We start from the raw sequence: 15055 nt of genomic DNA on the forward strand, positions 1-15055 counted from the left end.
TATTTTGAATAGTGAGTGTGGCTTCTCAGGGCTCTCAGAGCCCTCACTCACTCAGTTGTAGACCTAACATACATACCTTGTGCTGGCTTTGAGTCTCACTCGACTCTCACTCATTGTGGGCCCACTGGAATTCTGTGCTCATGCAGTCTCAAGAGTGCAATATGCAAAAGAGGCAGAAGGAACTATGGGCACACACAGATTGTGAATCCCTCTTCTGTTCTGGCTGGTTAGTGAGTTAGTTCTGATCCCCCAACTCCCTCAGACCCTTACTGCCTACCTTCTACCACAATTGTATAAAATCTTGTTTCTATAATAAATCTCTTCATCCATAATACTCAATCTGCTTCCCAGACTGAACTTTGATTGACAGAGAGTTAAAGTGTCACCATGTCAACAACTGGTGAATCCAGGTGTCCACTGAACCATTCCTACAACTTCTCGGTAGAATTCAAATTTTTCTAAACAAGATTTACAAAATAAAATTAAAACAACAACGTTAAAAATAATATTTTGAGGAATGAATCAACGAGTGAATGAATGTCCTTCTTAACTAAATATGCTCTTTATTAGCCTAGTTTTAAACCTTTATTGACCATATTAAAGTTTTTTTAGAACATGAAAACATCTCCCTTATGTAGCTCAGAGACATTTTCTATCCACACATCCCAAGACTTTTTGGAAGTCTAGCTGTATCTCACTGGATTTTGAGCCCAAATCTCTCTGTCTCGGGGAAAAATCGTACTGTGTGTATGTACTGTTGTTCTGATGAAAGAGGCTATTGTTCTGCTTCCCTACCCCCAAGAATTGAAGGTCTGATGTGTATATCATAGAACCTTTATTATTTTTCCTCTAAATTCTTAGAAATGTACATAATGTCCGTGCTCTAGTTATGACACCATTTATAGACACTTAAAATGCATCTTCATTTATAAATATTTTACATTTGGTCCATAGAACAGATAATTTTACTAAATAATACTGTATTTTTTTAAAACAGGCTCTGTATATAGTTTGAATATGTTTATATTACATATATTTTTTTTATATAGAGATAGATTTACTTGGTATTCTGAGAATAAATCCTTATTGAAAAAAAAAAGCATATATGATAATACAATATATTTTCCCTCCAGGGCAAATACTAAAAAAAGTTACACATATTCACAGTTCTCACAGTAATTGTACGACACGTAATATTGTGCTATTTAAGTAGGTTTGGATGGAAATCAGTTAGGGGATTCCTTGCCAAACATCTTATGTAGATTTCCTTACAAACATTAAATATACTGCATTTGTCTCAGAAAGACTTGGTGTTAGTTTCACATTGAAGAACGAAGAAAAAGTCTTCCTGTCCTTATTCTAAAGGAATTCACACAGATGGGGGGTGGAGGTGAGGGTGGGACCATGACACACAGTGAAGGGTTTCTTTCGGTCTAAACCCTACAATTTAACAATACAAATGCATTTCGATCATGGATTCACCAGTTGGCATTTGGGATGCTGTAGCAATGAGATTATTTTACAGATGACCTCAGGAAAAGGATTTAGATTTCTACACAATATCAAACGAGACCCTATATATCATGGGTGACGATGAGTGTATATGTGTGTACGTTTATATGTGTACAAGTACTTTTTGTTTTCTCTACAATAATGTGCTTAATATTCTGAGGGTAATACCTTATTGCAAGAACTGGTATGCTGGTCACTGGTCACTTTCGGATGAGAATGACAAGAGATTAAAAAACCCACAGTCACAGTTATTTACCATAGTTATTAAGGATTAGTCGTAAAACACAGTTTGTGAGCTAACTAGCTAAGGAGCTACAGGGCACAACATACGATTTGCTACATGGGAACCCACCTTCCTGGCAAATGGGAAATGCTGTTACTGGGGCTTGCAAGGAACTGTCTTCACCCGATTTGCCGCCGCCGCCACCACGGAGCCCATTCCGGAAAGGAACAAAAACTACTCCCAGGAAAGCAGTTTAATCTCTGAAGCACTTTAGGGGGCCGGGAAGCTGGATTAGCATTAGCTCCTCAGTTAGTGGGCTGGGTAGATTTTAGTGGCAGTGAGAGGATTCCCACTGAAGAATTTCAGAGACGGTGAGAAGGCAGCAGCTTTGAACGGGGTGGCAGTGAGAAAGATAGTTCAAGAAAGATAACTGGATCCATTCTGACTCAGGGACAGAACTTCACCTTGATTTTCCTCTGCAACTGTTTTGTGCTCTGTAAAGGTGGGCAGCCTAAGAAAGACGGGGGCTCCGATTAGGGGACTTCCCAGTGGGCTCTGTGGCCCCTACCCACTAATGGCGATTAAAAAAATCAATTGTGCTTGTGGCAGTTTTCCAACGAGTAGGGGAGCGGGGCCGACTGGAATGATCGCTTTCGGCCGAGGTGCAATCAGAATGGCTTGGTGAGGAAGGGGCAGGAAAGCTTAGCCACAGAGATATTAACTCAGCCTGTGGCAGGGAAAAAGGACAGTAGGCGGACTGCTTGAAAAGCAGCTCTGGGAAAGCTGACTGAGGTCCTTGGGGCTTGTTTTAAAGTCAAGCTGCTTCCAGAAGAGAAAACCGAAAAAATGAAAGCTCTGCTGGCTCCCTGCTACTTAAGAGTGAGCTCTCCCTGGAAATCCCCATTGTACAAAATGCCCTTTTCATGTGTACAGAGCTGCGTTCCAATGGAAACGAACTCCTGCAAAGTCCGAGATAACAGTCATGGGTTTCGGCAGTAAGAGAACAGTCAGGAAAACGACTAAAAGCCAGAGGGGTGCGGCCTCACTGCGTCACACTCCCTGGCAGGATAAAAAGGATCTAGCTTGGCCGTCACAAACGCCAAATGCTGGATGCTTACGGGGCCTAGATTAGAAGGGTCACTGGTCCACGGGTGCTGGGGCCATCAGGTATCGCTGCCCTCGGCAGGGCCCACCGGGGTGAGACTGTTCCCCACCTCCTCTCTCTGGGTGGTGATAGTGTCTGGACTCGCCACTCGAGGTAGGATGAGATAGACGATATCTTCAGACATTAAGTGGTGGTCGTGGTCAGCCAGGTTGCAGGGGGCGAGAATGTGGGGTTGGTGAGCCACCCCGCACCCCTAGATGTAGGCCTCTTTGCTGGCTGAGCCACTGGCCTGGGGCTGCTCTGGACCATTCTCTGGGCGGACGATGTCTTCACTGGGCTGGATCATGACCTGGATACGCTGTGGGCACCGGGGAGAATTCGGGCTGGGACGGAGGGGACTGGCCACTCTGTTCTGCCACTCTCTTTTCAAGTCTGTTTTGTCTGCTCTGCCTTCAAACAGCACCCAGACTCCAGCCACGTCCCCACAACCTTCATAGCCTCCAGTGCTCCCACGTACACCTCCTCTCACTTGGGTCATAGCAGTACCTCCCCACCGGCCCTCCACTTCCATTCTTGACCATCATCCCCTTCATTCTATTCTCAGTACAGCAGTTGGAAGGGTTATGTCAGCGATCACTTTCCGCTACTCCTCAGTACCCAACCATAGCTCCCATTTCACCCAAATCCTACAAGGCCCCATACGATCTGGCCCCTGTCACCTGAGACCTCGATGCCCTCCGCTCACCCCCCTCACTTACTCCACTACAGCCACGCTGACCTCCTCACTGCTCCTCACACACACCAAGCATGCACCTGCCTCAGGGCCTTTGCACTTGCTGTAGCTGCTGTTTGGTACATCCCTCCTTTCAGATAGTTACACAGCTCCATCTCTACCTCCTTAGGCCTTGGCTCAGTGTTACCTCTTCAGCAAAGCCTTGCTCCCTAAACCCCAACCTACTCTGTTTCTCCATAGCACTCCTCCTTATCTAATGTGTTTTTATTTTGTTACTTGCTGATCTTTCTCTATTAGAATGTAAGCTCCAAAAGGGTGGGATTTTTGTCTGTTTTGACCCAGCACTGACAATAGTGTCTGGCATACAGTAGGTGTTCAATACATATTTGCTGAATGGATGTATCTCCCACTACCTTCTCTACACACATCCCTTGCAATACTGCCTCATCAGATCACACAGTGTCTTCAGACTTGCCTTGTTCTTTCCCACCACTGGTCCTTTGCACAGGCTGTGCTTTCTTCCACAAAATGCAGACCTGATTGCCTTTTGAGGCTCAGCATCATGGAAAATGAGAACATTGACCCTGGAGTTGGAAGAAAGGGCTGCAAGCCCCGGCTCTGCTCATAACTTACTGCAAGGAATGGGTAAGCGGTTTCCCCGTTTGGCCTCAGTTTCTCTCTCTGTGATAGGAGGAGAGTGCCCAGCAACTTCGGGGGCGGCACATCACCTGCCCCCCATCTTCCCTATGCTGCAGACCTGAGAGCCCCTCCTTCTGGCTCTGAGTGGGTCTGGCAGGCACATGTTGGTGGGAATATGGTTGAGAGCCACTGCTCTGGGTCCTCCCAGCTATGGCCCTCCAAAATCGAATTCTCTACTCTTCCCCAGTGAAATCTTCTCCGCTTACACTTACTCCATCAATGTTTCTAGCACCTGGGTACCTCCAGCACTGCCTTGTTTCACTCAAGAATTCCATATAACTTAACAAAGAGCTGGCTCTAAGGTGTGCTAGTGGGGCCCTGCTGGGCAGCGTGCCTTAGATGCTTTATCTTTCCTTGAGGGCTTTCCTTGTGAGCCTCATCAAGCTCACAAATGAGGACTAGAGTAGGTCCTCAATACATCTGATCCCACCCTTCAGCAACTCCAAACCCTCCACGGCTCCCCATTACCTTCAACATAAAGTCCAAAGTTCTTGTCCTGATTTTCAAAGCCCTTCATGATCTGGCCTCACCTTCTTACATTCCCACCTCCTCTCTTATCCACCCCCTGCACCCGTCCCCACTCTCCCCTCCAGTCACACTGTGGGCCTTTGCACATGCTTCCCGTCCTCTTCTAGGAACATTCTTTCTGCTTCTACTTTTCACTCTAGCTCATTCTTAGGTCTCTCCTCAGCTCCCTCTTCTTTTAGGAAGCCTTCCCTACCCAATAGCCCTGGTGTACCCCAGTCGTGGCACCTCTAGCACGCTGTTTCACTGGTATTGACTCGTCTGTCTCCCCAGCTAGACGGTGAGCCCACAGGGCAGAGGCTGTTCCCAGCACAGTGGAGGAAGGGCACCAGCCATGCAGAGCGGAGAAGGGACTTACCTGCTTCAGGGAGCCCTTTAAGGTGAGGAACATGTAGGCCATATACCCGGGGATGAGGACCATGGAAGACAGAGCCATGAGCCAGCCCACGCCCTGGCCCCACTTGGGGAAGACATAGCTCCCCATGGTGAGCGGCGTCATCTGCACAGCACTGAAAATGAACACGCCCTGGAGAGCGGGGAGGGAAGTCAGTTACCCGGACTGGACTGCGCAGCCAATAGGTCCACTGCCCGCCACCCCTACCCCGAGCTGACCCTCACAAGGGCCCGGCATCTTGGGAATCCTGCACCCAAGGCCACAGCTAGTACATAAAGTGCCCCTGTGCATGATAGAAAAAGGCACTTCCTCTGGGAAGACCGAGAGCAAAAGTGCCTTCTCCATAGGAACCCAGAGAAAAGGACACCCCTCTTCAATATGAAGAAGCTACCCTTTCCAGAAGGACCAATAGCAAAAGGTGCTTCCTCTGGGAAGACCGATAGAAAAATGCATCCCTTCCTCCAAGTTAACCAGCTTGGCAAGCAGAACAAGGGTGGATGTCAGCCCAGATCCGACGTTGGCTGGGTGCCCTTGTGTAGGACACAACATATGCAGTGGCCCCCACACTGAGGACCTGGGGCACCCCCTTCCCAGGCCTGCTCATGCCTCAGCTTCCCCTTTCGGGAAGGAATGGGAGATGCTGGGAACGAGAGGCCTCCCAGGATGAACAGTTTGGGCTTCAGAATCAGGCCGACCGGGTTTGAAGGCAGCACCGATATGCGGGGTGATGCTGGCCGGTGAGCCCTGCGTCCTCAGCAGGAAAGTGGGCAACAAAATCTAATTTGCTGAGGTTTGTGAGGATGAGGTAATGTGTCTGCAGGATACAGAATAGATGCTAAGCTGATGGCAGGGTAGTATTATTAGGAAACAGGGGTTGGGGGCCTCTTCCATCTGCCTTTGCCTCCAGAAGTTTCTCTCTGGACCTGAGTTGCCCCAGGGCCTAGTATGTTCTCATCCTAACAGGGCTTGCCAAGCCTTGTCCTTACCGCCACAATGATTGGGGTGAAGAAGGACCAGCAGAGTTTCCACCAGATGCAAGGCCTGGAGCCAACCATCTCTTGGATGTTGTCATAGAATCGGTTGACACCTGTGACATTTGGAACGAAAGCAGGCAGGATGGATGAGCTGTGAGCACTACAGGCTAAACTCAATCTGTCACAGGATGACCACAGGCAAGTCACCTAACCTCTCTGAGCCCCCGTTTCCTCATCTGTAACATGGGCGAATGCTGTGGTGGGGGGTGGGGGGTCCTTGTTATCTAAGTGTTCCATAACCCAATCCCCACAGCGAGTGGATTGTGTGGGAAAGCAAGTTACCTTAATGTGAAAATATCTACCGACAATCAGTTATAAAACGTGTCCCCACCACTCTTATCTCCCTCCCAGGCACCATCTCTCCCAGCCATTCCTCCAAAGCCTGGCTGGGCAGAGGGCATTTTCCCTGAGGATCCGATGCTATCAGCAACACGGGTGATAGATCGCAAAGAACTGCAAATCTTACAAAAACCCACGGATGTCATGAAGTTCGTGAGTGATGTTGGGCACTGCTCCAGTTATAAGCAAAGTCATTGGTGGCTCTAGACCAGTTAGAGTTGAGGAAAGGAAAACGAGGAGGAGAGTGAGGTGGCAAAGAAGATACAATGATTAGCAAGGACGAAGAGGGACCCTGGGGAACATTTCTTTCAAATACATCATCTTGTTGGGATAATCGAAGTGTGGGGAAGGACACCCTTTGACTATCATGAATACATTATATGCAGGCATACATCACTGCCTCCTAAGTCTGGAAACTTAGGCCACTAAATAAATAGATAAAGTCATTGTTTCCTTCATGCTTTCCTTGAAGATAGTACATAGTTTTAATCACAGCCCAGCTTTAAAAAATAATTTAACTTCAGATTTTTTTTATTATTTGGGTTTCCCTTTTCTAAATAAAATCTCAAACAAACCATTTATCTCAAAATTTATGAAAAAATTTTGGTTCCCATCTTATTTTTATATGTATGTATGTATGTATGTATGTATGTATGTTTGGTTCCAGTTTTAAATGAGTTTATTTAACTGTTCTTCTTATGGCATCTTCTAACCCTGGGACTTCCTGTGTTAACATCATTGAATTGTTGTGAGGACTAAATTAATGTGTGCAAAGGGCCTGCTGTCCAAGTTGTATCGGTTGAATGATGATTAAAGAAAGGAGTGAGTGAGTGAATGAATGAATGAATGAATGAGGGAGGAGAGGTTGATGCTCACCGTAAAACCAGGAAATGGAGACACATTCAAAGAACACGAGGAACAGCAGGCTCATGCCACTGGCAGAGTAGTAATCAAAAAGCTTGAAGACATAAATGCCCCCCTGCAAGAGGAAAAGCGGTGAGAATGAGGCCACTTCCTCCAGTGCCCAGGGCATTCAGTTCACAGTTCACAGACTGGGCTTCGCAGTGTGACACGGTTGGGGTTAGGCTACACTGCAGCAAGAAGACTTGTGGGTAGATTTGAGGAAGCGCTGAGGGCATTGTGACCCTGAGAGGATGTATGTTGACTCTGTGGGGATTGGGAAGAAAATGTCTGGGGCGTGGGGGGAGGGCAGAGGGAAATGCCCCATTTCTAGTGAGGCTGGAGGGCAGAAAGAGGAGCTGGCCACCACAGCCATCTGTCTACAACGCTAAATCACTCATGGCCCTCCCCTGATTAAAACCATACATGGGTCAAATGAGACAATGACATAACATATCACTAAGTAGAGAGATAGAAAATCAAGGTCCTGCATCCCCCACTTACCCCTCACTCCCTCTAACCCACCACGCTGGCCTTCCTTCTGTTCCTCAAGCTCATCAAGCCTCTTCTCACCTCAGGACCTTTGCACCGGCTGTATTTTCTTCCCCTAGCTAGATCTTCCCCTGCCTGGCTCTTCCTCACCATCTGAGTCTCAATTCAACTATCACTTCTTCAGAGGGACCTCCCCTTACTACGCTGTCTGAGGTAGCATCCCTGCTGGTCATTCGCTGTCCCACTATTCTCTTTTCCTTGTGGCATTTAATGATCTAATTTGTATGTAAGTCTTGTCCACCAAGTTAACTTGTCATGGTAACTGCTGAAATCTCCAATGTCATGTCAGACACATAGTAGATGTTCCGCAACTATGAAGGAATAAATGAACAGTATCTCTGAGTCTGAACTGTATTTAGGTCAGGGTGGTTTTGTGGATCATAAATCAGATCCATAGGGCTGAGCTCATGGCTTCAGGGTCATTTATATTTATTGTACAATTCATCAGTCATGTGTCTGTCTTCTGAGTAGGCTGGAAAGGCCTTGAATGCAGAGAACATTGCTTATTAATATCGACAGAAAAGGAAAAGTGAAAATGAGAGGAAAGGGCAGTGTCAACTTCAAAGGCCCAACTCCACCCTGACGCTCCACTTAATTTTTGTGAGTCTTTCAAAACTCAGCTCTCACATCCCTCCTCTAGGAAGCAGTCCCTGGTGCCCCAGGCCTGGTTAGGGGCTGTATTCTCTAGTTCTGTCCTATCATTTCTAGCTCAGTATCTGTGTCTCCCACCAGCCCAGGGGCCCCTTGAGGGCAGGCACCCCATCTGACTCCTTGTCATGTGTGCCAGGCGAGGCACGAAGGTGGTGCTCACTGAACGGATGGGAGGAGGATAAGACAAGGCTGGGGTGAAGAGAGCCTAGCAGTGGCCCGGGGCAGGCAGCACAGGGCCATCTGCTGATGGCACTCACCTGGGTGATGTTAGAGAGGCCGATCAGGTAGGAGACGACACAGACGGCAGCAATGAAGAGCTCCCTGCGGTTGCGGAGGAGCCTGGGGTACTCGTCCACCAGGGCTGTGATGAAGCCTTCCACTGTGCAGAACTTCAGGGGGGAATGCGGGTCAGCCACCCACAGCAGATGCCAGCCCCCACCCACAGGATGCCTGATTCTCTGGGGGAAGACCAGAGAGCCCGGCCACACTGGACAGCAGGGTCAGGACAGCCCCAGGATCGAGGCCTGATCCGCCTCTGCCTCCCTCTGTGATCTCAGAAGGGTCCCTTCCCTCTGGGCATCTGTGTCCCCATCTGGAAAATGGGGAAGGAGGCTGAGCTGTTCCCTGAAGTTTCATGAGGCAGAACATTCTAGGGGTCTGAAACGCTTGACCGTCTTCCCTGGGGCCTAATGCAGTAGCCTCCTCCCCCTGCTTGCTCCTGGATGGGTAAGGCTGGGTGGGGGCTCCTCAAGGTGCCAGGAAGGACGTGCTTACCTGGCTGTCAATGCCCAACATCAGCAGCATTGAGAAGAAGAGGATGGCCCAAAGGGGAGAGATGGGCAGCTGGGTCACTGCCTCCGGGTACGCCAGGAACGCCAGTCCAGGGCCTGTGGGGGGAAGCGCCAAAGGAGAAAGAAATAAAAGATACCGAGCACCGACAGCACACCCAGCACACACCCATTTTCTAGGCTTTAATTCATTTCATCTTTGGAGTGAGTGTAGTCAGTCCCTTTTTCTACATGAGGAAACAATGTGTGTAGCGGGCGAGGCTACAGGGTTGGGTCCAGAGGCAAGAGGACCGGTGAGATGAGATGACGGACTGTGGTAGCCTGGCCAACAGTGAGATTAGGCCCTTCGTAGGGAACGTTCCTTTCCACACGACCAGCCCAGTTTTCCATGACAGGGAAGGGGCATGGCATGTTACCTCCCTGAGCCCAGAGCCTCTGCTATGTACACAGCAGTCCCCCATGTTTGCCGATTTCCTGGCTGAACAGGGATGGGGAGAGTTGCCTGGATTTTTCCTTGGTCACTGTGGCATGGGTGACTGTGTGGCAAGTAGAGTTGGCACAGCCCACTTGGTGAGAACATTTTTGGAACTTGGACAAATGCACTGATTTGGGTGCTTTGGGTCATGGTGGTGAACATGTCTGAGTTGGACCAAAGTTTATATCCCAGGGGGGCCAGAGTGGGTCCTCTTCCCCCAGATCTCAGAACTTTGTGCTGGAAGTGACAGTATGGCCAGGCTTTGCAATCAGCCACGTCTGGACTCATCTCTAAAGTTCCATCACCTTTCTAGCTCCCTGAACTTGGGCAGGTGACCTCAGTGAGTCTCAGTTTCCTCATCTGTGAAATAGGGATAACAAGAGCATCAACCCCATAGCGCTGGAAGATACAGGGAAACAGTCCACATAAATGCTCAGTGTGTTGCCTGGCACATAGTGACCTCAATGCTAGACAGCCAAGGTGCTGGTGACACAATGACTGCACAGGCCTCCCTCTCCCTAAGCCCTGGCCCTCCACTGTGCAGCGCTGACCTGAGGCTGCCACATCAGCAATGGACCTTTTGGTGACGTGGGCCATGAAGCCCACAATGGAGAAGATGACAAATCCTGCGAACATGCTGGTGCACGAATTGATGCAGCAGACAATGATGGAGTCCCTGAAGAGAGGGAAGGGCGCAGTCAGAAGGGAGTGGCTGGCAGGAAGGTGAGCTAGTGGGCAGTGGTTAATGAGGGGCAGGGTGGAGGTCGGTGGCTAGCAGTGGGGCTACAGGGTAGGTTGGTCCACGCCCCCACCCCAAGGGAAGGGGCTGAACCAGAATTGGCCAGAAGAGATTGGCTCTGAGGTGGGTTGACAGTGGAGAAAGGCCAGGGGGCGTGGCCAGGAGGGGCGTGGCCGCAGTGGGGCGTAGCCGGGAATGAAGGGACTCCCGGGCTCTCCCACCTATAGACATTGTTGTGGAAAGAGTTGTAGCTCCCGAGAGCGATCAAGGATCCCAGGCCCAGCCCGTAGGAGAAGAATATCTGGGTAGCCGCATCCAGCCACACCTAGAGGTAGAATGATCAAAAAACAGCCACAATTATAATCATAGCCACAGTGCCTCAGGGCCTCCCACATGTGCAAATCAGCTCTACCTGGGGACAATCCCAGTTTACAGAGGAAGGTCAGAGAGGTGTGTTAATTTATCCTAAGGCAGTTAAACGGTGGCTCAGGACTCAGGTGTGCTGTTAACCCAGCCGGTGCCCTCTAGGAGCGGAGTCCTGGAGCGCCGCTCACCTCGGAGTCGGACAGCTTGCGGAAATTGGGCGTGATGTAGAACAGGATGCCCTCCCTGGCACCGGGCAGCGTCACTCCTCGGAAGAACAGGATGATGAGCATGATGTAGGGGTACGTGGCTGAGAAGTAGACGACCTGGGAGGAAAGTGGGTGACGCTGTCACGCTCCCGTCAGCGGACCCATGCTTCCCCCTTCCCTACTTCACCTACATTTGTACCTGTTGTGGTTCTGGGTTTGGGTCCAGCCTCCAAGAAGCCTTTCTGGATTTCTAACCTGCTCTGCTTGGCCACTTTGCTGCAGCCTCTCCTTGGAGTCTGAGCTAACCAGCTCAGCCCCTGGTTTCTCCCTGCCCCTACCCCTCCTATTTTTTGATTTCTGTTTAAATTATTCAAGTAATACATGTGGTGAAAAGAAAATTTTAAAACATTACATAACACACACACACACACACACACACACACACACACACACACACAGTTCCTTTAAACAGCACCTAGAATGTAAGTTACATGAGGGACAGGGCTTGTCTTATTTACTTCTGTTTTCCCAGTGCTCAGAACAATCAATGGTATACAGTAGACACTCAATAAATGCCTGACAAATACATAAATGCACAAATTTAACATTTTTCTGTTCCTCTTTTGAGACTTTCTTTTGCATACATGATCACATTTTCTTACAAAATGAGGCTCAAATTATGTACTTGCCTTCTCATTTAAAGTTCAAAATCACACAGTATATACAGCTTTGTTTCTTGTTTTGTATACTAAGATTATTTTGTTGTCCCGTTACAATGTGATTTTTAATAATACAAAATAGTCCCTCAGGAGGTTTCACCATCGTTTTTAAAGTTTCCCCTACTGTTATCCATTGAGGTTACTTCCAGTTCTATGTGAATCTCAATGATAATACTACATTGGCCTCCCCTGTATATAAAACTTTGTCTATAAAAGTAGACAAATTATACTAAAAAATCACTACAAATTACACTAAAAAAATTATACTAGTCTTGGGAAAAATTTCTAGAAGTGGAATTACTGAGAAAAAATGAATAAGCGTCTCAAAGGCTTTTAATCCATATTGCCTAATTATCTTCCAGAAATTGAATTTTGTCCAGCATTACAGAGGGTGCCTTTCCTTCAAAGATGCCAGCACTGAGAATAATCATCTTAAAAATTATTTTTTGCCAAATTGATAGTCAAAAGACTGAGATCATTGTCTGAAATTGCATTTCTTTGCTCACTAGTGTGAAAGAGCAATTTTCAAGTTCAATGACCTTTGTATCTCTGAGTCATGCTCAGCATAAATTGTTCTCTGGGTTAGTTTCATCTCCCTGACTTGACTCTGAGATTCTTCAGGATTAGAAAAGGCAGCCATGATCCCGTAGAAAAACCACTGTACTTGGAATTATTTAGTAAAAAGGGAGTCAAAACCCTCTGTGTCACCTACAAACTGTGTGACATTGGGTCAATTTCTTATTCTCCCTGAGCCTAGCGTCTTCTTGTCTGGAAAAAGCATACAATCAACCTTGATACTCAGAAAGCGTGTTTGCATGAGAACATACACCATGCTTAATATATGTTGCCCAGGTCTCTCACTTCAATGTGCCTTCCATGTTTGGAACTAGGCATACAGTAGATGCTTAGTAAATGCTTATGGATGGATTGGTTGACTCACTCAAAAGATGCAGTGAGAGGCCTTACTCTCTGTCCCCAAGAAGTAGTTAGTTTCCTCATGTAGCAGGAACTCTAGATACCACCCCAAAATGATTATCACTGATATATTATATCTCATGTATTGAGTGCCTACTATGTGCTAGGCATATGCTATACACTCTGCATAGATTATCCCCCTCAGTCTTTGTGACAACCCTGTAAGGTACTATTATTGTGACCACTTAACAGATGAAGAGACTAAGGCTTAGAGAAGTGAAGTTTCTTGCTCAAGAGCACACAGCTAGGAACCAGGGGATTGAGATTCAAACTTAGCTATCTCTTCTGAAGCCCTTTGGCCCTACATTCTTCTGCTTCCTAAAATTGGGCCAGGAGACACCTGTGCCCTCCTTCTGCCTGCCTAGCCTAGGGAGAGAGCAAAGCTGTTTGACACCAGCCTCGAGTCTGAGAACCTGTTGGGTCAAAGGTCCCACCAGACTGAAACAGGGCAGCTTTTCGTCATCGGTGCCCATGCCCAAGTGTGGAATTCATTAAGGTTATGTTTTGCTAGTTCAGCTTCTTAGGTAGTCTGGACCTCTTTGTCTCCAGCCTTATTCAGCTCAAATTCATTCTCCCCTTTATTTGCTCGAACCTCAGATGACACATTTGCCCTGAGTCCTTCAGGCCAAGGCCAGTGAGAGACTTGGCCACCTTCTGTCCCCAGACTCATGAGATGGGGCTTAAAGGGGGAAAGAGGTGCAGGTGAGGCCAGTTTCACTCCCCCCAGTTTGATCAGCAAGCTCATTGGATGTCTCCAGGCTGGACACCCCAGCTTGGCCTGGCTCTGCCCTTGCCAGTAATAAAAACAAAAACAGTAACTCCCCTTGCTAGCTGCTGAGTGATTTACAAAATCACTGTCTCATTTGATTTGCAAAACAAACCAATGGAGAAACATAGATATTGGCCCCATTTTAGAGAAGGAAACTGAGTTTCAGAGAGGTGAAGTGACTTGATGAAGGTAACACAGCCAAATTAATGGCTGAGTTGGGATCTGCATTCAGGACTGTTTGAATACAAGGCCTGAATATTGAACTATTAATCAATTAATCTCTGTTGCTCCTCAAAGGCTGGGATGTGGAATGTTCACCTTCGGACCCCCCACCGACCTGAAACAAGGCATGGAACAGAGTAGATACTCAGGGACAGTTTGTTCAATGGTCCATAAGCAACATCTGGCTTGTTTTTTGGTTGCTCTGCCAGGCTCTGGGGAATTGTAAGAGACTTACCATGAACCTGGCACTGTGTTAAGGGCATGACTTGCATTATTTCCTTTATTCCTCACACCTGCCCGAAAGGTAGGTACTGTTATCCCCATTTTACAGGAAAGAAAACTGATGGGTTCCTGGGAGGTACAGATTTCTTGTCCAGGGCAGAGATCCTTTTGTAGATCCATCCCCCTCCAGTTCCCACTGTGTACATCTCTTACCTTTCCAGTCCAGCCAACACCCTTCCAGATACAGAAATACACAAGAATCCAGGCGATGGCCAGGGTGATAGCCAGAGGCCAGCGGATCTGACCTGGCTTATCTAGCCCATCTGTCATCTGATGCATGTTGCGCCTGGTGGAACAGTGGAGGGAGAAGAAAGTCATGTGGGGCTGGCAGGGGCTGGAGTGGGGAAAGGGCGTGGACATGGGCAATATCCTCCATTGTGATCAGGCTGACATCTGTGATCACTGAGATCCAGAGCTGGGTGGGACTGTGGGGCCCATTATACTGATGGGTAGAAAGTGCTGACTTGCCAGTGCCGTAGGTCAGCCACCATTGTTGTTCACCTGGATAGCTCAGCAGCCTCCTAGGAGGACCCCAGCCTCAATTTTCACTCTGCCCCCATGCCAGGCCCAGGGATCCCTCTAAACTGCAAGTCTGGTCATGTCACTCCTCTGCTTAAAATTCTGCAGTGGATACTGCTGTTTTCAGAATGAAGCCCAAACTCTCCAGGTGCAAAGCCTTCATGAGCTGGTCCCTGCTTGTCTCTCTGGTCTCAGCTCCTCCAACTCTCACAAGACTGGACAGTGTGTCATTCCTGCACTCCAGCCTTGCTTCCTCTCTCTCTCCTGCCTCCAAGCCTTCACGCATACTCTTCCTTCTGCTAACACCTGTCTTCCCAACACTGTTTTT

General features: G+C 48.0%; 1 protein-coding gene across 2 annotated transcripts in view; it reads right to left on the reverse strand.

Moving 5' to 3' along the window:
• Positions 1-818: 818 nt before the first annotated feature.
• SLC6A1 (solute carrier family 6 member 1) overlaps positions 819-15055 on the reverse strand; it is a 40853-nt gene continuing 26616 nt past the window's right edge. For both annotated transcript variants that reach the window (XM_019732667.2, XM_074312987.1), the window contains exons 7-16: positions 14362-14494; positions 11224-11358; positions 10891-10994; positions 10482-10606; positions 9442-9554; positions 8925-9056; positions 7441-7543; positions 6178-6278; positions 5156-5323; positions 819-3198 (exon numbers count right to left, since the gene is read on the reverse strand). In XM_019732667.2, coding sequence (XP_019588226.1) covers positions 3094-3198; positions 5156-5323; positions 6178-6278; positions 7441-7543; positions 8925-9056; positions 9442-9554; positions 10482-10606; positions 10891-10994; positions 11224-11358; positions 14362-14494 — 1219 coding nt within the window. In that variant the 3' untranslated portion in view covers positions 819-3093. The remainder of the gene's footprint in view (positions 3199-5155; positions 5324-6177; positions 6279-7440; positions 7544-8924; positions 9057-9441; positions 9555-10481; positions 10607-10890; positions 10995-11223; positions 11359-14361; positions 14495-15055) is intronic.

The sequence above is a fragment of the Rhinolophus sinicus genome, linkage group LG10 (genome assembly GCF_036562045.2).
Source record: "Rhinolophus sinicus isolate RSC01 linkage group LG10, ASM3656204v1, whole genome shotgun sequence".
Lineage (NCBI taxonomy): Eukaryota > Metazoa > Chordata > Mammalia > Chiroptera > Rhinolophidae > Rhinolophus > Rhinolophus sinicus.